Below are 24,446 nucleotides of genomic sequence, written 5' to 3'. Positions count from 1 at the left end.
AAGATGCTGAAAATAACCAATTCTTTTGTCACTCCCAAGAGTCAATCTTTTTTTGTTGCTTTTTGGGATTCTTTTTGAGACAGAGTCTTGCTCTATCACCCAGGCTGGAGTACAGTGGCACGATCATGACTCACTGCCGCCTCAAACTCCCAGCCAAGGGCCAACCATTATTAATCTCCTTCCACTGTGGAAACTGACCACTCAGTCTTATCACATAACCAGGTTTTAATATCTCATAGAATATCATGGCACTTCTCACTCCTTGGTTACCAAATTTCCTTAAAAAGCTTCTTATGAAGGACTTTTAGCCAAATTCTTCTTGGAAGTCTGAATGAATTAGAACCACTTAGAGCATTTAATCTGTGTCTCTACCAATTCCCCTCAGTGTTTTTTCCAGTGTTAAAGCCAATCTAATTTGGTGAAACAACAGTAAAGGTGAAACACCTACTGTGAGGAAGAAAAAAACAACAATTCAAATACAGCCCATCTGCTGCTGAGAGCTCCTATAGAGAGCTTCCTTAGCCAACTCTGAATGAGATGGAAGTGGGACCGGGTGGGTAGAAGGGAAGGGGGAAAGAGCAGCCCTCTCTAAGAGCCACAGGCCCTGGGAAAGTTAGGATTATTAGGGAGCAAACTCTGTGTTTCTATTTTTTATTCATCTTCTTGACACTCAGCCACATGAACCACCAACTGCATCCTTCTGGGAACTTTCAGCAATTCAAAAAGGAGCATACACAAAGGACTAAGACAGAAGCTAAAGGCTAGATTGTGGAGTACTCTTGCTCAATAAAGTTGCTTCCAGCATTAGTCTCCCAAAATTTTATTTCTTATCAATTTCAAGGAAAAGAACAAAGCCCTAATGTAAAAATTTCTTCAAAAAATGTGTGGAACACTAGTCTATAAATCTTCAGAAGTTCTGTATTATATAGATTTCATTTAAAATTGGATTCATTAACTATTTTCCTCTGAAGTTAAAAAACACCTCTCATTACCATTCTAACCTGATTTAAGTACTGGTTTCTTACTATTATATTTCTTCCCATTGTTACAAAGGCAGATAATACATAAATAATAATCACCTACCATTTCAAACACTGGAATTAGAAAGAGAACCAGCCAGGCTTCACCTGCAAGGGCTCATGCATCCCAAGAGGGCAGTTTGTAATGTGCTACACGCATTACAGGATTCAGAGAGAACAAAAGAGAGTGCTTTTACATCTTAACAAAAATGACCCTTAGCACAGGCTGTTCTCTTACCAGCATGTCAGTGGCACTGAGATAGTGCTTGCTGGCCATGCACTGTTCCAGTTTTTGAGGCACTTGCTTGATATTCTCAATTTCATCCAGCAAGTTCAGGACATGCTTATGCTCAATTCCTTCAATCCATAGTTTCCGAAGCTCATCCCGTTTGCAGTGCAGCAGCATCTTGCATGAAAGCAGGTTCTCTTTTACCTACAATAAAACAGATTCAGTCTTGGGTCAGTCCAAAGTCTTGCCAGTCTAAACCTATAATCTGGTTAGTAGTCTTCACTGGTACTACTGTATGTAGCAGTTCCTAATTCCCACTGCCACTTACTCTCCTTGGTCTGCCTCCAAAATTCTAATCCTGGTTCTGACATAGCCTCACTTGGGCACATCTCCACCTCTCTCTAATTTCTCTCCCATGAAATGAGAAAACTACTCCCAACCTACCTTTTCTAGATTACCTTTGAGTAATCTAGAAAAAATTACTAAAGAGAAAGCACTCTGAAAACATGAAGTACCTCATAAATATTAATATACCTAAAAGGGGAGTGATCAGTGTAAGAGTCCATGCTACTATACCTTCCCCAATCCCTGCAAATCTCCTATCCAGCTGATAGGTCACTTGGTCCATGCTTCTAGCTCTAGAACTCCAGCTGAAGTTTAAAACCAAGAAACTGGGTGCTCAACTTAACTGACTAAAATAAAAATAACCCCAGCTTCCAAAAGAGAGTAGGCACATCCAGAGATAATCTCAAAATAAAAGGACGTACCAAGGCTTTTTTGCCTTGCATTCTGATTATTAGATATTAAATAAGACAACCTCCACCACCTGTAGATCTGCACGGTATAGCGACTAGCATACGCAAAACATGACAAAATAAAAGGGAGAACAGAGGAATGGAGGAGGTAGTTGTGATGCACGTGATAGAAGTAAGTTTTTATTTGCTCCTCTAATTGAAAATTTTCCATTTTTGGAAAATGGAAATGACAGCCATGACAGAATGGAATGACAGCCATTTTCCAGAAACATGGAAAAATTTTAAAAACCATGATCTTTCAAAATTCACAGAACTACTTTCATATATTTTTGATAGTCCTCACATGTATGTTATTTAAATTTGAGTTTAAATATTTCTTTACAGTTTTGTGTCTGGTTTATGTTTGAGGTAAAATTTATCCATGAATGCATCTCAAGTGTACCACATGGTAAGTTTTGGCAAATGCGCCCACCTGTATAATCCAAACCTTCATCAATACATGGGACATGTCCATCAGCGCAGAGTCTACCATACTTTTGATAACTGAAAATCTGTATTGTTCTTCTACAAGATTTGATGTGGTGATGAAAATATTCACTGACACTATGCCTCTGGTGATTACAAAACTAAATTTCAACATTCATCCAACAAGTATGGAAAATATGAGGACAAAATACCAAGATTAAAAGGTTTCTTGAGAAAGCACCTAATCCCTTCCTACAACTTCATGACAACACCTAAATCATGTTTCTATGAAACTCTCCCATGTTAAAAAAAAAAAAAAAAGTCTTGAATAAGAAGACCTTGTAACCTCTCTTAATAAATATAATAGACTGATTATTAATTTGGGGGGTCATAGAACTCTTTGAAAATCTGATGAAGATAATTCCAATTATTTCTACTCCCTCCTGCAATCCCACCAAAGTAATAGCAAAGAAATTTTTTTAAGCATAAAAAGAGAGAACAGAGAAGAACAGCAGCAAATAAGAGATGATAACAAAACTGTGGAAGTTAGCAAGAAGATGGACAGTAGGCAACTAAATTAGCAGGCCAGAGAAATCTGAAAACCTTAGCCTGGAGCAGGATTTGCTAATATCAAAAAGGAGGCACCAAGTATACTAAAGGCAGGGGTACTGGGTTAAAAGTTTCCATAGGAGTATTTTGAGCCCCAAATCTCCATCAAGCCACACACATAGGCAATTCCCTCCCCACAGCATTGGCCAAATTGGGAGCAACTGAATTGGAAAGGATCTAGACAAGGAAATGTCAGGTATGGTTGAGCGGAGGGCATGAGACACTACACAGAAAACAGGAGGATGAAGACAAAGTAGGACCTATTAAACAGTTAGATCCTCAGCCCCCATGGACCCTCGGTCTCTGTCAACAGTTAGGCTCCAAAACACTGGCAGCTTGACTTTTCACCCCAACACAGGAGACGTATGGCTTCTCCCTTGGGAAAGTCAACTGGTCCAAGTGAAAAGGCTTATACAGATAGTGACATCTGACGATTCAAGGAAGAAACTGATGAGTCCCTACCCAACAATCATTATGGACAAGCTCCATAATATGTTCTGAGCTTCCAATCAGCTTTGTAGTGCCTGCCTCTTACATACAAACGGTTAGCCAAGGATCACCAGACATTCACAGAAAGCCTGCAGAATGGAATGACGGGCATCAAAACAAAAAGAGAAAATTACTGAAGCAGGACATGAGGGAACAGAAACTGCAGGAAAGATAATTTTGTTAAACGATAATTAACATCCTTAGGAAAAATAAAAGAAGCTATTACATCAATTAACCAAGGACAGAATGATACAAACATGAAAAACAACTCTTAGAAATTAAAACAGAAATTTTAAAAATCAAATTGAAAGGTTAGAAGGTATCCTTGAGGAAATCTCCAAATAGGAAAACACCAAAAAATGAGATAGGAGGTAAAACAAAACAATGGGATTGATCCAAAAGGTCCAACACTTACCAGATAGGAGTTCCAAGGAAGGAAAAGTGAAAAAAATGGAGTCGAGAAAAAAAGTTTTAAAATAATTAAATAATTAAATAATTTTTTTAAAAAACTGCCTGCCCGGGGCAGTATCTTACTATAATCCCAGCACTTTGGGAGGCTAAGGTAGAGGGCTGCTGGAGCTCAGGAGTTCAAGACCAACTCTGGCAACACAGGGAGACCCTGCTTCTACAATAAATTTAAAAATCAGCCGGATATGGTGGCACATGCCTGTAGTTCCAGCTATTCAGGAGGCTGAGTTAGGAGATCACTGGAGCCCGGGAGGTTGAGACTGCAGAGAGCCATGATCGTGCCACTGCATCCAGCCTAGGCAACAAAGCAAGACTCCAGCTCTTTTTTTTTTTTTTTTTTTAAATAAAAAAAGAAGAAAGAAAAAAAAATGCCAGAACATGCCAAGACATAAGTTTTCAGATTGAAAAGGCACACCAAGTACTCAAGAAAATGGAAGGCAAAAAGGCCCAAGTCAGGACACATTATTCTGACATATAAGAACACAAGGGATAGAGAGACAATCACAAAAGCTGTCAAAGAAAAAAAGGAAAAACCAGGACCTATACAAAGGCTTGTGAATCAGAATGACATCAGATTTCTCTCAGCAGCAACATTAAAAGCTACAAGACAAAGGAACGATAAACCTTCAAAATTTTAAGAAAGAATTATTTCCCAGAAGAACTATCAATCAAATATAAGGAAAGAATAAAGACATTTTCAGGCTTGCAAGCTCTCAAAAACTCAACTTTGTATGCACCATATCTCAGCAAACTACTGAAGAATGTGTTCCACCACTACAAGAGAAAACAGAAGAGAAGAAACAAGGGATCCAGGAAACACAATACAGAAGAAAGGTAACAGGACTATCCAATCAGCAACTCCAGAAAAACAACAACACGCGCACACAAGAAAAAACATAATCATAGTATGCTGTATGGCTTAGATGTACATGTTAGTGTAGTTATAAAAAGGCAAGCACTGATCATCTATTTAACCAAAACTAGAATACAACTATATAGAGAGGATGAAGGAAGAGGATGTGGTAGGATGGGGAGAGACTGGGAAGCGGGCTAAGGCCTCATCTTCCGTAATTGGAAGTTAATACATAACATTTAAGAAAAAAACACACACAGCACAAGCATACTATTAGAAATAGAAATACCTAAAAAAGAAAAACTAAAAAAGTCGGCACCTCTGAGATGTTAGAACTGGGACTGGGGTTGGATGAGGTAGGAGAGTCCAGTCTTTTATCATCATTTGCGGCTTTATTTGACTTTTAAACATATCTCTCCGGCCGGCCGCGGTGGCTCACACCTGTAATCCCAGGGCTTTGGCAGGCCAACGCGGGCAGATCACGAGGTCAGGAGATAGAGACCATCCTGGCTAACAAGGTGAAACCCCCTCTGTACTAAAAATACAAAAATAAAATTAGCTGGGCGTGGTGGCGGGCGCCTGTAGTCCCAGCTACTCCGGAGGCTGATGTGGGAGAATAGCATGAACCAGGGAGGCGGAGCTTGCAGTGAGCTGAGATCGCACCACTGCACTCCAGCCTGGGTGACAGAGCAAGACTCCGTCTCAAAAAAAAAAAAAAGCACATCTCTAAAAGCCATTCCTAGATTCTACTGTAGTTCTTAGTCTCTAGGTTAAGGACTCCAGCTATTAAATCATTCCATTTTAAATCTTAGTTCAAATCTGTTAGAATCTTGATTTCTGATATCCTGCTCATAGCACCTTGCTAATATAGTTCTCAGCTTTTTCCTCTATGTGTAATGGTTACCATGGAAACAATTAAAAATAAATTTTATGTCATACAACACCCAACTAGGCTCTTGATCGAGAGTGGGGGACAAACTTACAGAGTGTCAGTAAAGCTTGGCAAACTCCTATCTGATTGGAAAAAGACAATTGTGTCATTTCACACTCGGATATGTACAATGTAATCAGCTCACTCATTTTTGCTTACTACATGGAAAGAAAAGTGAAGTAGAATTTGTTGGGGGTAAACAATTGGCATCAGTCTGTGTAGAAAATGACCACACCAAGATTCTCTAAACTGAGGTAACAAAGCTACAGACCAAAAAAACTACAGGAACTTTTAATACTAAATTGCCCTGAGGTTTTTGCTTTATGATTAGAAAGTCACAGTCGTAAAAAATGTTATTTTAGAAGTTGCGGGATAGGGTCAGTCAGCCACAAAAAGGAAGAAATAATGAAGAATCACAAAAACATTATGCCAAGCAAAAGAAGCTAGACACAAAAGAGGGCATAACATACAAAGTTCCAGAACAGGCGAAACTAATCCATAGCGCCAGAATTCAAATCAGTAGTTGCTTGGAGCAGGATGTGAGAGAGAACCGACTGCAAAGAGGCAGGAGAGAACTCTGGGGTGATGGTAACACATTCAGTGATATATACGTTTGCCAAAACTCATTGCACTGCACTCTGAAAATATGGCATTTTACTGTACGTAAACTATACCTCAATAAAGATGGAAAATACAGCCACTGTGGAAAATAGTATGGAGTTTCCTCAAAAAATAAAAAAATAGAACTACCATATGATCCAACAATCTCACTACAGGGTCTATATCCAAAGGAATTGAAGTCAATATGTCAAAGAGATATCTGCACTCCCATGATCACTGCAGCCTAAGTGTCCATCAACAGATGAATGAAAAAAGAAATATGGTATAAGCACAATGGAACGCCATTCAGCATTTAAAAAGAAGGAAATCTGTTCGGGCATGGTGGCTCACACCTGTAATCCCACCACTTTGGGAGCCTAAGGTGGGTAGATCACTTGAGCCCAGGAGTTTGAAACCAGCCTGGGCAACCTGGTGAAAACCCATCTCCACAAAAAATTAGCTGGGCATAGTGGCATGCACCTGTGGTCCCAGATAGCGGAGGAACTGAGGTGGGAGGATCGCCTGAGCTCAGTAAGTCGAGGCTATAGTGAGCCCCAAGATCGCGTCATTTACTCCAGCCTGGACAACAGAGTGCGACCCTGTCTCAAAAACAAAAGGAACTCTTGTCATTTGCAACAACACGGATGAACCTGGAGGACATTATGTTAAGTGAAATCAGCCAGACACAGAAAGATGAATATTGCATCATCTCCCTTACACGTAGAATCTAAAATAGTCAAACTCATAGAAGCAGAAAGTAGAGCAGTAGTTACCAGGGGCTCGGAGTGAGAGGACGGGTTGAGAAGATGTTGGTCAAGAGATACAATACTTCAGTTAGACAACAGAAGTAAGTTCAAGAAACCCATTGTACAACACGGTGACTACAGTTAATAACAATGTATTGTATGCTTGAAAATTGATGAAAAGGTAGATTCTAAGTATTCTCACCACAAATAACTGACAAGCATGTGAGGTGATGTGTATGTTAATTAGCTTGGTTTAGCCATTCCACAATGTATATGTATTTCAAAACATCATGCTGTCTACTACAAACATATGTAATTTTTGTCAATTTTTTTAAATTAAAAAATAAAGTTTTTTTTTTAATGGGAAGAAACAGGGCTATACCCATCAATGAATAATAACATTCACATGTTAGAAAAGTATCAAATAACACTGAATCATTTATTTCTCAAAACTCTGTTCTACTTTTATAAATGTGATGACAGTATTTTCATTTCATTCTATTGAATGTATAAGTATAATTAAGATTGAAAAATTATGTTACTCCATTTCTTCCTTAAACAAATGCATGAAAAGTCAGGTTGTTCAAACCACGACATCAAGTCAGAGACAAATTTCCTTTGCTTTCTCAGAGTTTTAGTAACTTCACAGTTGCTCATAATCACCTGTTCAGCAATAGCTAGAATTTCACAAAAACTACAAGTCACCCTAACTAGAGACTATTAGAAAAAGAGAAAAGAAGGAAAACAGGGCTCAAGAGGCTATTGTGAATAGAAATGTGAGATGACACAGACGGCAGCGAAGTTGAGATTTTTGCAGCCCTCTCTTGGAAAAGATAAAGGGGTGAGAAAAGCAAAGTGGGGCTTTGAATAAAACTGCCTTAGCATTTGTGAGAGGAAGACCAGAGAGATATATAGAGAGAGAGGGGCTGATACACACAGGCCTGGGGAAGGTCATAACTTTTAACTCATAAAATCAGAAAAGTACTGAATTTGGCTGGGCGTGATCGCTCTTGCCTGTAACCCCAGAACTTTGGGAGGCCAAGTTGGGCAGATTACCTGAGGTCAGGAGTTCAAGACCAGCCTGGCCAACATGGTGAAACACCACCTCTACTAAAAAATATAAATATTAGCTAGGTGTGGTGGTGGGTGCCTATAATTCCAGCTACTTTGGAAGGTGAGGCAGGAGAATCACTTGAACCTGGGAGGCGGAGGTTGCAGTGAGCCGAGATCGCACCATTGCACTCCAGCTTGGGCAACAGAGCGAGACTCTGTTTCCAAAAAAAACAAAAGAAAAGAAAAGTACTGAATTTGGATCAAGAAAAACAAAGAAGTGAGGGAATGCCTCTGCGTATGCATATTATCTGTAATAAAATACAACAATGTGCAAACAGCTCATTGAAACTATAGACTAGAAATATCCTGAAAAATTCTCTATGAGGCAAGGATAGTAAATGAAAATTAATGTGTTGACATCATTCTTAATTTTAAAAGTATAAAATATTGAGATGTGTTCTTTGTTTTTGTTGAATTTTGTTGGCAAAAGTAAATCTACATATAAGCACTATCATAGGTTTTCTCCTGCCATAAGAGACCAACCCAATTTTTTCCATGGAGTCTTACAGAAAGCACCTAGAAAGAACAAACCTTGGAAATACCATTCATTGTTCTGTTTAAAAGCCTTTTAGAACTATAGATCATTTTTAAATTACCTTCAAACTTGTATTGCCTGTGCTTTCTTTCCCCGGGTTTTTTCAGTTGCCATTCTAAGGTCTGAAATTCTGAGAGGCTCCCCTCAACGCTTTCCAATACGTTCCTTTGAGCTGCAGAGCCTAAATACAGTACACAAATACACATACCTGAACTTAATGGAAAGATCACCTCATGGTTCCTGTGACTGCATTAATGTGCTCTAGAGTGCTGCACACATTTAAAATTATATCTCATTATTACCCACTGTTTAGCATGTCCATTTCTAGAAACCAAAGGCCTTCTCCCTTTCTCATACAAGTGGCTAGAATTTTCCATCTTATATTTGGGCTGTAAATAACTTCCTACCAAACCTTGTTGTTCTACTAGGACATTTTTAATATTAAGGCTATTCCTCGTTCCAATTCTACCTTTCAAGGTATAATCTCATTTAAAAGCCAGAATTATTTTAGGTATATATTAAATAATAAATGTTTCATTACTCAATGATTAAGCCCTAACAACTTCACTTGAATAATCGTGTACAGTTATTTCTCATTATAGGCAAGAAAAATGAGATTCAAAACTTGATCTAGTACCAACAAGGTGGTCAAAATTGGGATGAAATGTTAAGTGTTTGTTTGCACATCACAACAAAGCCAGGTATCTCCCTTCAACCTACCCTGCTGCAGCGATAAGCATTAGACTACTCTGTAACTTTAAAGAAATCTGAGGTCATCTCATTCACCTAGTACACCATAGAGAAACACACCAATCCATTTGGCCCAAATCCCCAATTTGTCTCAACTCATATCCATCTATTTTGGTGCTGCTGCTATAATAAGCCGGTCGGTCATTATTATGAGAGAACTGGCAAGACCTATGGAATTGGAGGTTTATCAATGCAATAACATCTCATTTTAAGAAATTTTACAATGCATTCAAAAGTAATAGAACTGCCCATTTATTTTGCTTATCGTCCACATTACTTGACCTGATCAATTGTACATGGTATCAAGGCTGAGCCTATGAGCCTTCTGTTGAGATCTCGACTCTACAAAAACAATTTTAAAATTAGCTAGGCATGGTGGTGAGTGCCTGTAATCCCAGCTACTCAAGAGGCTGAGGCAGGAGGATCCCCTGAGCTCAGGAGTTTGAGGCTGCAGTGAGCTATGATGGCACCACTGCACTCCAGCCTGGACAACAGAGTGAAACCCTATCTCTAAAATAAATCAATAATTAATTTTTTTTAAAAAAAAGCTTGGACCATCAGGGAAGAAAGTTAAATCCATCTGTCAGCTCATTTTTATACTCAAAAACATAGAATCTACCAATATAATATAAATCAATATATGAAAGTAATGTCAAAAAATGAGACGTGTAGGCCACGCACAGTGGCTCACACCTCTAATCCCAGCACTTTAGGAGACCAAAGCAGAAGGATCACTTGATGGAGTATGAGACCATCCTGGGCAACATGATGAGACCCAGTCTCTGCAAAAAAATCAAATATTAGCCAGGCATGGTGGAATGCACCTATGGTCCCAACTACTCAGAAGGCTGAGGCAAGAGGATCACCTGAGTCTGGGAGGTCGAGGCATCGGTGACTCATGATGGTGCTACTGCACACCAGCCCGGGTGATGGAGAGAGACTCTGTCTCAAATGGGAAGCATAAACAGTTCTGTGGTCTCAAGCTTTAAAAGGTGGCAATGGACAAATATGAACATCTTCATTTGCCTTGGTCCCCACTGAAATCTATTCCCAGCACAGCAGCTAGAGTGGGCCTTTTAAAATGTTAGCCACACCATGTTATTCCTGTGCTCAAAGCCTTACAATCAATACTGACAGTTAAAATCAATGTCTTTCCAGTGACCTACAAGACCCTACATGACTTCTATCCACCCACCCACCACACCACATGCCCTAGCTCTCTCATCTCTCTCCTGCCACTCTCCCCATGCCTCATTTTGCTTCAGCCTCACCAACCACCTTGCTGCTGCTCCCAACCTCCAATCATGCCCCTGCCTTAGGATCTGGGCACCTGCTTCCTTTCTTCCTGGAATGCTCTTCCTGACACTCTCCTTAACCTCCTTCAGATGTTGGCTCATACAGGACCTCAGTGAAGCCCTGTCTGGCCAACCCAGCTAAAACAGCAACTCCCTAGTCTCCTCTCCTTGGTGGGGGGGTGGGGGTGTGTGCAGCACTTCTCACCATCTGCTATACCACACTTTACTCATATATTCACTTATAGTCTATAGTCTGTCTCCCCCAAGTAGAATGTAAACTCCACAAGGACAGAAATATTTGTGTTTTCCCAGTTAGAATGGCAATCATTAAAAAGTCAGGAAACAACAGGTGCTGGAGAGGATGTGGAGAAATAGGAACACTTTTAACACTGCTGGTGGGACTGTAAACTACTTCAACCATTGTGGAAAACAGTGTGGCAGTTCCTCAAGGATCTAGAACTAGAAATACCATTTGACTCAGCCATCCCATTACTGGGGATATACCCAAAGGATTACAAATCATGCTGCTATAAAGACACATGCACACATATGTTTATTGCGGCACTATTCACGATAGCAAAGACTTGGAACCAACCCAAATGTCCATCAGTGACAGACTGGATTAAGAAAATGTGGCACATATACACCATGGAATACTATGCAGCCATGAAAAAGGATGAGTTCATGGCCTTTATAGGGGCATGGATGAAGGTGGAAACCATCATTCTGAGCAAACTATCACAAGGACAGAAAACCAAACACCATATGTTCTCACGCTCAGGTGGGAATTGAACAATGAGAACACAAGGACACAGGGTGGAGAACATCAAACACTGAGACCTGCCTGGCAGGTTGGGGGAGGTGGGAAGGGATAGCATTAGGAGAAATACCTAATGTAAATGATGAGTTAACAGGTGTAGCACACCAACACGGCACATGCACACATATGTAACAAACCTGCATGTTGTGCACATGTACCCTAGAACTTAAAGTATAATAAAAAATAAAAAAAAGAAACATTTGTGTTTTCTTCGCTTCTATACCTGAAAATCTAGAACAATCCTCAACACAAAGTAGACACTCAATACATAGAGACTACATAAATGTTGTTCAACATTATCTATTTGTTCGTTTTCTGTCCTCTCCTTTGCACATAAGCTCCATGAGGACAGGAACTGGTGTTTCCCATTTGTACAGCTCTAGCACCTAAAACAGAACCAGCAACGTAGCGGGCACTCAACAGATATTTGCTACATGAATCCTTATTATTTTGGCAGAGAACACAAAGAAAATTTCAACTCAGATCTATACATTCTCAGCATCTTGCTTGGCTCTGAGATAACATAGCCCAAACGTTACTGAATCATCCATGTTTTCACTTTAAAAAAATACATACCTATATTTCATATATAATCCAAAGTGCAATTAAAAGCCAAAAATGACAAGAAAAGATTAGTGAGAAAACATCAGTGTTTCCTTGGTGATAAGAAATGGACTGTCATGGTACAAAATTGTCAAAAACAAATTCATTTTCATTTTCCCCCAACACTTTTATTTTCCCATTAATCAATTATTAAAGGCTCTTTTGAAAAGAGCTTTGACCCTTTATTTCTCTTCCCAATACTGAAGTTAATTCATAACCCAGAATAGTATGACATTTACTTTCTTCACAACTATCAGATATAATAAAGTTTTGTTATTTTCTTTTGCTCAAAACTCAAGCATACTGAAAATGAGGACGGTCAGAAATGTGGCCACTAAAACAAATGTGAAATGATCAAGACGAGGCTCTTTTTCAATATCAGGAGAACATTGTTTGTTTGCAGCAAAGATGCTATTGACTCAGAGTGATGGGAAGCAAAGCAGAAATCACTGGTGGTGCTTCCTGTGAGATAAGGACAATGTCTTTTCAGTCAATCAGACTAATCAGAAAACACAAATACCATGAGGTCCTTCACCTTTGCTGTGATTACCCGAGGCAAAGCCAGAAGGTCAGCAGCTCTATACATTCATTGACCCCTCCTGAGCTTAGTATATTAGGTCAAAATGGACTACAGTTTACTTTAAATCTAGAGCAAGTGATCTATAACTTTACCTAGTTTCACAGATAAATCCATAGGATGAACTCAGCACTTGTAAAGGCAAACATTTATAGTATCCCTTTCAAAAATGCCCAGTTATAGCCAGGCGTGGTGACGCATGCCTGTAATCCCAGCTACTCGGGAGGCTGAGGCAAGAGAATCACTTGAACCCGGGAGGTGGAGGTAGAGGTGAGCTGAGATCGCACAAATGCACTCCAGTCTGGGCAACAAGAATGAAACTCCGTCTCAGAAGAAAAAAAAAAAAAGCCCAGTTAATTTTAAAATGTAGAGAGGTCAACATGTGGCTTCCAAAAAGGTTAAGAGTATACTGATTCTGGAGCTAGAGCTACACTCTTAGACATTGAAAGTCATATATCATCAGTATTTGTAGAAGCATAATTTATATATCTGCTTACAAAATCATAATGTAAGATCTAATGCACACAAAACAAAACATGAAGATGCCATATGCACAGCTGTTACTGGGCAGATACAGGCCAGACAGTCCCCTAACCAATCTGATAGCATAGGGCAGTGAATTTTAAATCACGGTCTATGCATCCCTCAGTCCCACAGTGGTGGGGAGAACCAAGCATGATGCTTTGGACCTCTCACCCCAAAACCAAATAAGAGGAGAGCATTGCCTCTCCTAATGATTGATATGTTGGTATTCTGCAAAATATCACCCAAAAAAAAAAGTTTCTGCTGCTTTAAAAATGCCTGAAAATCAGCATCAAAGGCCTTAGAATCAGGGAGATAAGAGTTCAAATTCTAAATTCATTGAGATGATTGGACATAATCATCCCTTGCAAAGACTCAGTGTTCATTCAGTAAGTGGTGGCAATTATTGTTATTTATCACAGAGTAGTACTGAGCGGTATTAAAGGAGTGATCTCAAAATACACAGTTAAAAACCATATAACTATAATGTTATACTACATAACCCTTATTTGATCAGTTCATCCTTTGGCCAATTATGAAAATACTCCTTACAAAACCATTTTATCCTTTAGATACAAAAGACATAGTACCCAAGAACCAAGATTTTTCTCTAGGACCTAATGCAAAAGGAAGAAAGTGGGGGTGGGGAGCAAGATGGGGTAGGAGAAGAGAGAGAAGGGGAGAAAGAACGTGGGGGAAGAAAGAAAGGAAGGAGGAGAAAAAGGGAGAAAAACAACAAATAAAAGAAAAATTGTTCCAAAACATGAAAATAAAACTACAAAATAAAAATTAATGGCAGGGTGCAGTGGCTCACGCCTGTAATCCCAGCACTTTGGGAGGCCCAGGCAGGAGGATCACGAGGTCAGGAGATCGAGACCATCCTGGCTAACACAGTGAAACCCCGTCTCTACTAAAAATACGAAAAAAACATTAGCCAGGCGTGGTGGCGGGCACCTGCAGTCCCAGCTGCTCGGGAGGCAGAGGCAGAAGAATGGTGTGAACCCGGGAGGCAGAGCTTGCAGTGAGCCAAGATCACGCCACTGCATTCACTCCAGCCTGAGCGACAGAGTGAGACTCCGTCTCAAAAACTAAAAAAAAAAAAAAAAAAAAAAAAATTAATACACATTAATCACAACTAAAGCATGATATTCAAGAATTTTGGTTTTCTGCCAGGCATGGTGGGTCACACCTATAATCCCAGCACTTTGGGAGACTGAGGCAGGAGGATTGCTTGAGCCCAGGAGTTCAAGGCTTCAGTGAGGCACTACTGCACTCTAGCCTGGGCAACACAGCAAGGCTCCATCTCCAAAAAAAAAAAAAATTGTTTTCATAAACATTTCATTTTATGTTTAAATAATCTGTAGGTTAAATTTTCTTCACTTCACAAAAAATACCAAGAATGCACAATAAATGCAGGCAAATCACAACCAACTTCAATGTAGGAAACATACTCTCTTCTGTGGTTTAGATTCCGATAAAAGGGTATTCAGCTGGCTGCCCTCCAACTCATGTGAGTGTAAATAGGTCGGCCACTAAGATGCAGAATAGGCACTGACTCAATGGTCCAAATATTAGGCTTTGTTGTTTAGATGTGTGAAGTACAGGAATAACTGCTAGAATGAGAATGGAGAATACAAGGGCCAGTACACCTACTAGTTTGTTAGGGATGGACCGTAAGACACAAGCAAATGGAGGCCATCTTGCTTGTCTCATTCCACACTGCAGTGAGAAATAATGGCAGAACCAAGGATAAGACACAGGGGAGGGGAGAAATCAGCCGAGGATGTCTTCTGTGGTCTTTCCCAGCAAGCCTTTCCAGACACCTGCAGAACTCCTGAAAAGCGGAATTTTGAATCACTTATTAAGGACCATTTGCCACTACCATGGCTCCTCTCCAAGCTGCAACGCCTATACTGACAGGAAGTGCTGCCATCACCGGACAAGAAGGGAGGAATACCTGCTTTATTTTATTTCGGGAGTTAGTGATGCGCTCTGTGATGCTCTGGTATGTGCGAATGGCTGTCGTCAATTCTGTGTAGTGCTGCACAATCAATTCATCCAGGTCACGGTCACATTTTTCGTAGGCTTCTTCAAGGCGACCCTTCTCATTTTCCCTGTCTTCGACATCGTCACTAGTAGACAGAGTCCTGGTGAAGGCAGAGAGTATATTAAGCTGAGTAAAACTTGAAAGTAAAATGCAAAAGAAAGGTGAAGCACGTTCATCTTACTAACTAGGAAATGAAATAAGTTACAAACACAAAACACAAAACTTCCTTCACAGTAAATTCCAATAGCCCATCTAAGTGGATTTGTTGTTGCCTATCCAAGGGGCCCTTCTCTTCTGTCACTGGCATTAGAACTGATTTTAATCAGCTAGCAGGCAGGCATGAACGGTTCAAGAGACTGGGTAACTCTTGATTTAAGTGAACTGTTCCATTCTCCTTATCAGTGACAAGTCTGGTCAATGAGACAGACCTAAGGAAGTACTAGGAACAATTTTCTGCAAGAAGAATAACAAGAAAAGGTCCCTTTCCCAACCCTAGGTATCACTATACAAAGATAAGATACTCGACACTTCAGCCAGGTGTCTGAGTAACCGTGGAAGGAAAAACCAGGAGGAATGCCAAGCTACCACTATGTCCTTGGCCACCAAAGCAGCCCTGCAGCGGCCTTACCTCAGGACTTCTTGTTGGAGGAGATAATAAATATCCATTGTTTAAGTCACTTTCAGCTGGTCTTTTTCATACATAGCTGAAAGCACAGTAATGGATACAATTACTTATACACTGAGGAACCACCTTCCAAAAAGCTCATTTGAATGACCTGAATTTGGTATGGAGCCCCCAGCAGTCTGGAAATAAGGTCATATTAATTCTAAAATCTCTTACAACAGCAGTCATCTAAGGTATCCTACAGGACAGTTCCTGCACTTACTAGTCTTCAAACAGCACTAACAAGATTGATACAAATCAACAATAACCAGGGAATGAGATAGATATACTTATTAAAAATATTTCAATAACTTCGTTTGATACATGGACCACAGATCTTTGTTTCCTCCACTATCTTTCTCGGATAATTTTTTTTAATTTAGTATTATAATCAGTCACAAAGGAACCTTTTCCTCTTATCTGTTGGCTGTGGTAATTTAGAGTTTCATTAAATTCCCTCAGATTTGTCAGCTTATACATTCAGCCTAGTTTATTTCATTTATCTTTTTTAATTTAGGGAGGGGGATATTTTAGGTTCTCAATGATGGATACCATCAATTATAAGTCCATCATTAGAACTGCTTTCAGAGATGGTCTGTCAGCAAATTAATCACATATCCACTCTAGATATTTGCAAGCAAAATACTGTACAATAGTCTGCTCTGAACTGTCATTTACAGAAAAGGATCTTAATTCATGAGCCACACAATATATAAAACTCCTTTTTCAATTTATAGGGAAATTCAGGCCAGTCTTTGACTTCAATCTAACCTCCAAAAAGAATTTTGTAATTCTTTTTGTTAGGTGTTAGGGATGCCAAAAGATCAGCTATATCATGAATACGGGTAGGGGGATGGCAGGAACGAAGGCAAAGAAGGGAAGTGCAAAAGCCACTAAGGACAGTGTGGGATGCTCCAGAAAGGAACACTACTGGGAACCGCAAGACTTGATTTAAAGCCTTTACATGAGAGATCCTGTTTCCTCATCTGTAAACTGGTGATCCTAAACCAGACTACTTCCAAGGTTTCTTGCAGGTAGAGAATACCACCCAAGTGTTTGACTATTAAAGTAAATCAGAGTGGAGAATGTAGGCTAAACTGGGCTTCAAAAATAGAGCTACCAAGATTACTTGCAATATTTGGGTACAGAGCAGCTTAGCATGTATCATGTCTTCTTGTTGTTTTAATGATACACAACTTTGCTCTTTAAATCTGAAACTTCCAGGCTGTTAATCTAAAGTAAAGCACAATCAGAAAATGCCTTCAATTTATCAACTGTCCCAAAGGTAAGGGTTCCTAGATGTTTAACTCCATTATTTCCCCTTGTAACAGCAGTCACAGAATTGTCAAAGCTACACTAGATCAGTTTGCCATCTTTACAAGGCTTTTCATGATTTCTGCTCCACTACCATTTGTGGAAAAAATATAACATTTCACATTGTTTACCTTAACTAGTTAGAATTACCATTAAGGAAAATGTCAGGCCCAGAGAGGACACCTTCTCTGGCATCAGCTGTCACTATGAACACATTACTGGATCATTAGGAGTTATTTAGGGAATAGAAAGGGTTACTAAAATGAAGATTAGAGAGTAAATTGGGTCTACTGGGGGGTTTGCCTCCTATTTTCCTTTTTCAAGAAAATATTTATGTAAGAAATACCCTGTGCCAGCTTTGCCCCATATTTGAAATGTATCCTCTTGATGTAAACTGGGATGAATAATATTTTGTCTTTAGTGAAAAATATTTACATTACAGAACTCAGAGTGCAAAACTATTAAAGGTTTTTTTTTTTTAATTAGAGAAAAGGCAGCAAGGATAATAAAAATAATAATAGCCTCTAATATTTAGAGAGGCTTACTAGCTGCCAGGAGCCAGCTGTGTTGCACATTTTATAGAATGTATGTTTAATCCTCATAACAGGCCTTTGGAGTAGGTCCTATTATTATTCCCTCCCCTCTTTTTACAGATGAAATAGCTGAGATTTAAAGAGGTTACATTAATTTACACCACCTCACACAATGAAGGTTAGGAATAGTATGGGGATTTAAAACCCAGGTTGGTCTGCTTTCAGATTGCACTCCTAACAGCTACAGAGTGGTGTCTCTTCAGGCAGAGTAAAGCTGCCTGGGTTAGAATCGGGGCTCCACCATACTGACGACTCATGACCTTAGTAATAGCATCTCATTTTGCTCATCTATAAAGTGAAAATACTAAGATATCTTCCACATAGGGTTGTTAGTGAGAATTAAATGAGATCAAACAAGGCCTGGTATGTCATTAGCACTCAACAAATGTTGGTTGTTGTCATTAGCTATTATTGTTCTAGTAAAAACAGTAGTAATAGCAGCAGCAAAGGCAGTAGCGTTTTTCCACAATACAATAAAAAGTACACCCTCTGAAGACAAAAGTTAAAATCCCACCGCCCCCAAATACTAGATCACTTAACTCTAGGCATCAGGTTTAAACTCTCTGGTTCTCACTTTATTCCTCCTTAATGTCAAGAATGGTGAAGGCTGAGATTTTATCCTACTTGCAAGCTAAGAGGTTAGCCACAGTTTCACAGGCGCTGGCAGAAGACACAAAACTCCTGGAGCTCCTCAAATCCAGAAGACTTGATCATACTCATAGCACAGCAAGCGGCGTAAGTGCAGCATGTTCACATCGGTTCCCCTCGCCCCCGAGTCCCACAGGGGTTAGGCAGATGGGCCCAAGGAGAAGTTTGCCCACATAGGCAGCTCCTGGAGAAGAACTCCGAGCCCCAAAAACCGAATCTAAGCCCCGAGACTGGACTGGAAACACACCTGCCCCTTGCTCTGGAGTGAGAGACCATCTCTATCTTCCAACGCTGTCTGCTAAACAAACATCCTTGGCAAAATAACCTAAAACAAAGGGCAATCAGTGCTTGGCTCACAAGAACTTCAGAAACATACGAGACCTGAGGAGAATGGTCTCCCAACAATAATAAAATCTAAGTCATTGGGTTCCTTCAAGGATTGAATGCATGGTGCCAAGCAACAGCAGGCAGTGAATATTTATTTCCAAGCTCTGTTTTCTTTTCTGCAATATGAGAGCAGAAATACAATGTCTCAGACAATAAATATTTGTCTGAGATAAATAGTCAATAAAAATGATAGACCATAAAAGCATGAGAGGCCAGGTGCGGTGGTTCACACCTGTAATCCCAGCAATTTGGGAGGTCCAGGAGGGCGGATCACAAGGTCAGGAATTCGAGACCAGCCTGGCCAATATGGTGAAACCCTGTCTCTACTAAAAATATAAAAAATCAGCCAGGCACAATGGCCTGTGCCTGTTGTCCCAGTTACTCTGGAGGCTGAGGCAGGAGAATCACTTGAACCCAGGAGACGGCGGTTGCAGTGAGCCGAGATCGCACCATTGCACTTCAGCCTGGGCAACAGAGTGAGACTCCGTCTCAAAAAGAAAAAGAAAGAAAAGCATGAAAGAGCTGACTAATTCTAGGGAGAAAGTTCTCATGCACGCTAGCAAATCCCAGCAAATTTCAGTGTGGGATTATCTCTAGTCCCTTAACCTGAACAGACAGCAGTGCAGAAAAGAACACTTGTCATTGAGCTCCCTCCATCAGCCAGGTCATGAACCTCTCTTCAGCCTTCTAAGCCTCTGTGCAATGCAGAGCTCTACCAGCTCACAAAGCAATTCACTGCAATTTGGAACAGCTTTACTTATTATAAAGCCTTCCATCAAAATAAAATAAAATCAGCCTCTTTATAATTTCTACCCATTGATCCTAGTCCCATCTTTTTCTGTAACACAAAAAATGTCTATTCCTTCTTCCATAAAATTTCCCTTTAAATGGTGAAGGACTTTCGATAGTTCTTTCTTGGGTTACACACCTCCAATTTCTTCAACTGTTTCTTCCATATCATGACTTCCAACAGCCCACCATCCTTTTTGCTTTCATCTGAAGTCCCCTCGGAAACAGGTAACACTCATATAGAACTTACTAGTGCCAGGCATTAATCTAAGTGGTTTACACATACTAATTAATTTATTGCAAAAACATCCTTATGAGGTAGGTACCTGTATTAATCTGTTTTCATGCTGCTGATAAAAACACACCTGAGACTGGGCAATTTACAAAAGAAAGAGGTGTACTGGACTTACAATTCCACGTGGCTGGGGAGGCCTCATGGTGCAAGGTGAAGGTGAAAGGCACATCTCACGTGGCAGCAGACAAGAGAACAGGGCTTGTGCAGGGACTCCCCTTTTTAAAGCCATCAGATCTCGTGAAACTCATTCACTATCACAAGAACAGTGCAGCGAGGAGAGACCCCCTCAATTCAATCAACCCCTACTGAGTTGCTCCCACGACACATTGTGGGAGTTAAAATTCAAGATGAGATGTCGATGGGGACACAGCCAAACCATATCAGTACCATACTTATCCCTCTTTGTAGAGATAAAGAGATTGAGTTTTTTATTCAAGGCACAGTCTTTAAGGAGCAGAGTCTGGCCTCAAACCTGGGCCATATGGCTCTTAATGGCTTCAGTAACCTGCCTCTCAGATGTGCTGAGAAGTGAACACAACATACTTCCAAACGGAAAGAGGTTTTATATCCCACAACATGAACACTATATTTCTAATAATATAGCCCAAAACTACATTGCATTTTTTAAAAATATAGTCCAAAAATTATCCAAGATCCCTTTGACAGTAAGTGTTGACAAGTCAACTCTCATTCATCCTCCACTTGTGAAATTTTAAAACTAAATGCAGAAATGTACATGCATGACAAATTTAGGACATCCCTGTGTCCTACATGTTTGGAAAGGAAGGTGAAAGTGAGGCACAGGATACAAACTACTGAGTGTCTATAACACACCAGGCAATACAGTGGTTATTCTGCATACCTAGTCTAAGACAATCCTCAAAGCAGTCTAGTATAATAAAATATTATCACCAGCCTTTTTACAGATAAGGAATCAGAGGCTCAGAGAGGTAAAGTAACTTATACACGTGCACATAGTTAATAACAGAGTTGAAATTAAAGCTAAGTATATTTGACTCCAAAATCCATGCTCCTTCTACTATACATGTTACAAAATCCTATCTTTCCTGCCTTCAACTCCTGAGCTGCAGGACACGTACTCTCATCAAGCCACAGTTCATAGGTAAAGAGAACAGCAGACAGCTAGGGATGGAAAGAGAGCAACAAGCAGCTTTTTTAGTAATAACAGTCTTGAATCTGGGCAAGATTTAAAAGCATGAGCTAAATAAAAGACATGATCAAAGGACCAATGGTATAAAGTTGCCAACCCAAGATGTATTCAAGTTATTGAATCACTCTAGATTTTTTTTTGCATTCCTATTCTCAAAACGATTATGACTTATAAACTATTGTCAAGTTCATGGAGGAACATAAAAGAATAAACAAGATTCCAGTTAAGCTGGACACAAAGACATTTCTGGATCATTAAGAATTTTTCACTAAGACAGCTCTGCTATTTTGCATGATGAATTACATCTTAACCATGACTAATTAATCCCCAGGAAGGCATTTATTTACCTAAAGGGCTAAAAGGACCACGGTACACATGTTAAGCTACTGTTAACGACATCTAGTAGGAACAAATACGTTATTAAGTTCTAGGTGATTCACAACCATGAGCTCCAAGTGAGTCCCATAAACAAGCAATAAAACCCAGGGTAAATAATGGGAGATCTAAAACTAAATTTGTCTGCTTCCCATTTTCATACTAGCTTCTATATTTCAGTGTAGCCGATCAAATGTTTTGAAAGGAAAATAACCAGTCACCATCACTGGTTCCTTCTGTGGAGCAATTTTGCTTTCACTTTGGACTTAATAGAGTAATGGAGTCCAGACAGGAGAAAATACATAAAAGTCGGTATTGTTCTTAAAGACAAAAGAAAGATCCAATAAAGGAAAAAGCACACCTGTGAAAATAAGGCCAGTCACCAAAAGTGACTCATTACTCAAGTGGAATAAAAGGATGCAAAAAGAAAAACCCAAATCTAGAATACTACCATTAGGAATACACCAAGAAAGTCTCTTACTACCTCATCAAGTATGTCAGACAAGAGCCATCCACATACGCATTAAAGGAACACAGGTTCTGGAATTTTAAAAAACCCAGATTCAAACAGAGCTCTGCAACTTTCAAGCTGCTTGACCTTTGGTAAGTGACTTAACTTTTCTGGGTCTGTTTTTTTCTTTGTAAAACAGGTAAGATAATAAGAATACCTGCCTCACCAGGATACTGTTAGGACTGGAGAAGTGTGTGAATGTGCTCTGAAAATATAAAGTGTGACAGAAGTGTTGGCTGACATATTATTAGGAACAAAATAAATAATCTATGAATCACAACATTGTTAGCCCAAATCCCCTAAAGTCCACCCCTTTCTAAAGTTCCTGAGGATATTTATTTCTGAATTGAGATCAGACCTTTTCTCTATACTCTGACAGTGCCTGGTACATTGAGTGCTTAGTAAAAGCTAAGTAATGAGCAGCAGTGCGATGCAGGATCTACAGAGGTCATGGAGGACAGTTCCCAGCCTTAAGAAACAATTGTAACTAAATTGTCTCACATGAAATGCATGCTCAAAACTCTGTAGAAAAGAACAAATAATAGTTGCTAGTGACCCTATTTAATTCACTTATTCATTCAACAAATATTCACTAAGTATCTACTACTTACCAGGCACAGTTCTGAGGGCCTAGAGATACATACAGCAATGAACAAAACCAATCCCTCCCTCATGAAGCTTATGTTTTAGTAAAGGGAGCTGGGAGGTAACAGCTACGCAAAAGCCAAGACAGGCAGGGAGGAAGGAGGCTACTTCATTTATAAGGAGGCCAGGGAGGGCCTCTGGATAAAGATGGCATTTGAATACAGCTTACTGGAAAGTGAAAGAGAAAGGGCACTATCTGGGAAGCTGATTCCAGAGAACAGACCCTGAAACAAGATGTGTTTAGCCTGCTCAAGGAACATGGAATGACAAGGAGGTCAGTGTGGCTTTAGAGACTTGAGGAAGAGTGACAATGACAGGAAATGAATCAAGGAGAAAATTAGGAGTCAGACCAGTCCCAACTTTGTGAGCTTTTACTCTGAGTGTTCTATGAAGCTTCTTGGGGGTGAGCACCCAGTCAAAGACTGATAACCATTCAACCAGTATTTAATGGTGAAACTGAGTAACAATATCTACAGTCAAGTTTCATTTTAATTATATCCCACCTCTTCCCAAAAAAGATGTGAGATGGCTTGCACAAGAGTATAAACAATAAAAAGTAAAATACAAATGAGAAAGTGGGACTAAAGAGATGCAGAGCTAAACAATACCAAATAGATGTAAAAGACAACTATGCAGATCATACGGGCAAGCAGAGTGAATATGAAGTGAGCCCCCAAACTAAATCTGAGCTTCCTAGCAGCCCAGGCAAAAGGAGACACATCACATGATATAATTCTCATTGTCAAAAATATGGACTCCAGTTCCTCTAAGGAAGCAAATTTTGAACTAGTCCTAAATTCTAAAAGAAATCTTTCACTTAAAAAACACGGAAGACCTAATATAGTAAAAGATGTCCTTAACAATCTTCTAAAAGCAGACAAAGTCACAAATCTTACATGGCCATTTCTTGTAAGCTCCTTCAAGAACATAACATTAAAACTCAATTCAGGCCTAGAGATTTTGAAAGATCTGAATATAGCCCAGGTATAAAGTTTTCCAACAATTCATTTTAATTTAAGGCTAGAGGCCGGGCGCGGTGGCTCAAGCCTGTAATCCCAGCACTTTGGGAGGCCGAGACGGGCGGATCACGAGGTCAGGAGATCGAGACCATCCTGGCTAACACGGTGAAACCCCGTCTCTACTAAAAAATACAAAAAACTAGCCGGGCGAGGTGGCGGGCGCCTGTAGTCCCAGCTACTCGGGAGGCGGAGGCAGGAGAATGGCGTGAACCCGGGAGGCGGAGCTTGCAGTGAGCTGAGATCCGGCCACTGCACTCCAGCCTGGGTGACAGCGCGAGACTCCGTCTCAAAAAAAAAAAAAAAAAAAAAAAAAATTTAAGGCTAGAATTTCAGGAACTTACAGGACTAAATAGATCAACTTATGTTTTATTAATTTTAATACAAACCAGAAAAGCATGCAGTAAGATTGACAAACAATTGTGAAAAATTAGCAGCCTGATCAGAGCTCTTGCCTGAGCCTCAAGACTACTTGTAGGTGATGAGAGACTGTCACTCTAGAAGCAGTTTAGGATATTTTATCAAAGTAATAAGAGTCCCCAGGGTACCACCTGTTATGAACTTCAGTTCATAACTGTGTCCCTCCCAAATTCGGAAGTTGAATCTCTGACT

The 24,446-nt window shown here is 39.9% G+C and overlaps 1 protein-coding gene across 4 annotated transcripts in view; it reads right to left on the bottom strand.

Annotated features, from left to right (window-relative positions):
* Window positions 1-24,446, bottom strand: part of EXOC4 (exocyst complex component 4) — an 825,737-nt gene that overhangs the window by 787,761 nt on the left and 13,530 nt on the right. For all 4 annotated transcript variants that reach the window (XR_012432868.1, XR_001489711.4, XM_045387459.2 and 1 more), the window contains 2 exons: window positions 15,337-15,526; window positions 1,258-1,452 (listed from right to left, as the gene is read on the bottom strand). Coding sequence is in view for 2 of the 4 variants with exons in the window: in XM_005550804.4 (XP_005550861.3) it covers window positions 1,258-1,452; window positions 15,337-15,526 (385 nt within the window). In the remaining 2 variants the exon portion in view is untranslated. The remainder of the gene's footprint in view (window positions 1-1,257; window positions 1,453-15,336; window positions 15,527-24,446) is intronic.

The sequence above is a fragment of the Macaca fascicularis genome, chromosome 3 (assembly GCF_037993035.2).
Source record: "Macaca fascicularis isolate 582-1 chromosome 3, T2T-MFA8v1.1".
Lineage (NCBI taxonomy): Eukaryota > Metazoa > Chordata > Mammalia > Primates > Cercopithecidae > Macaca > Macaca fascicularis.
The sequence above is the reverse complement of the archived record's forward strand: the minus strand, read 5'-3'. Positions and strand labels throughout refer to the sequence as shown.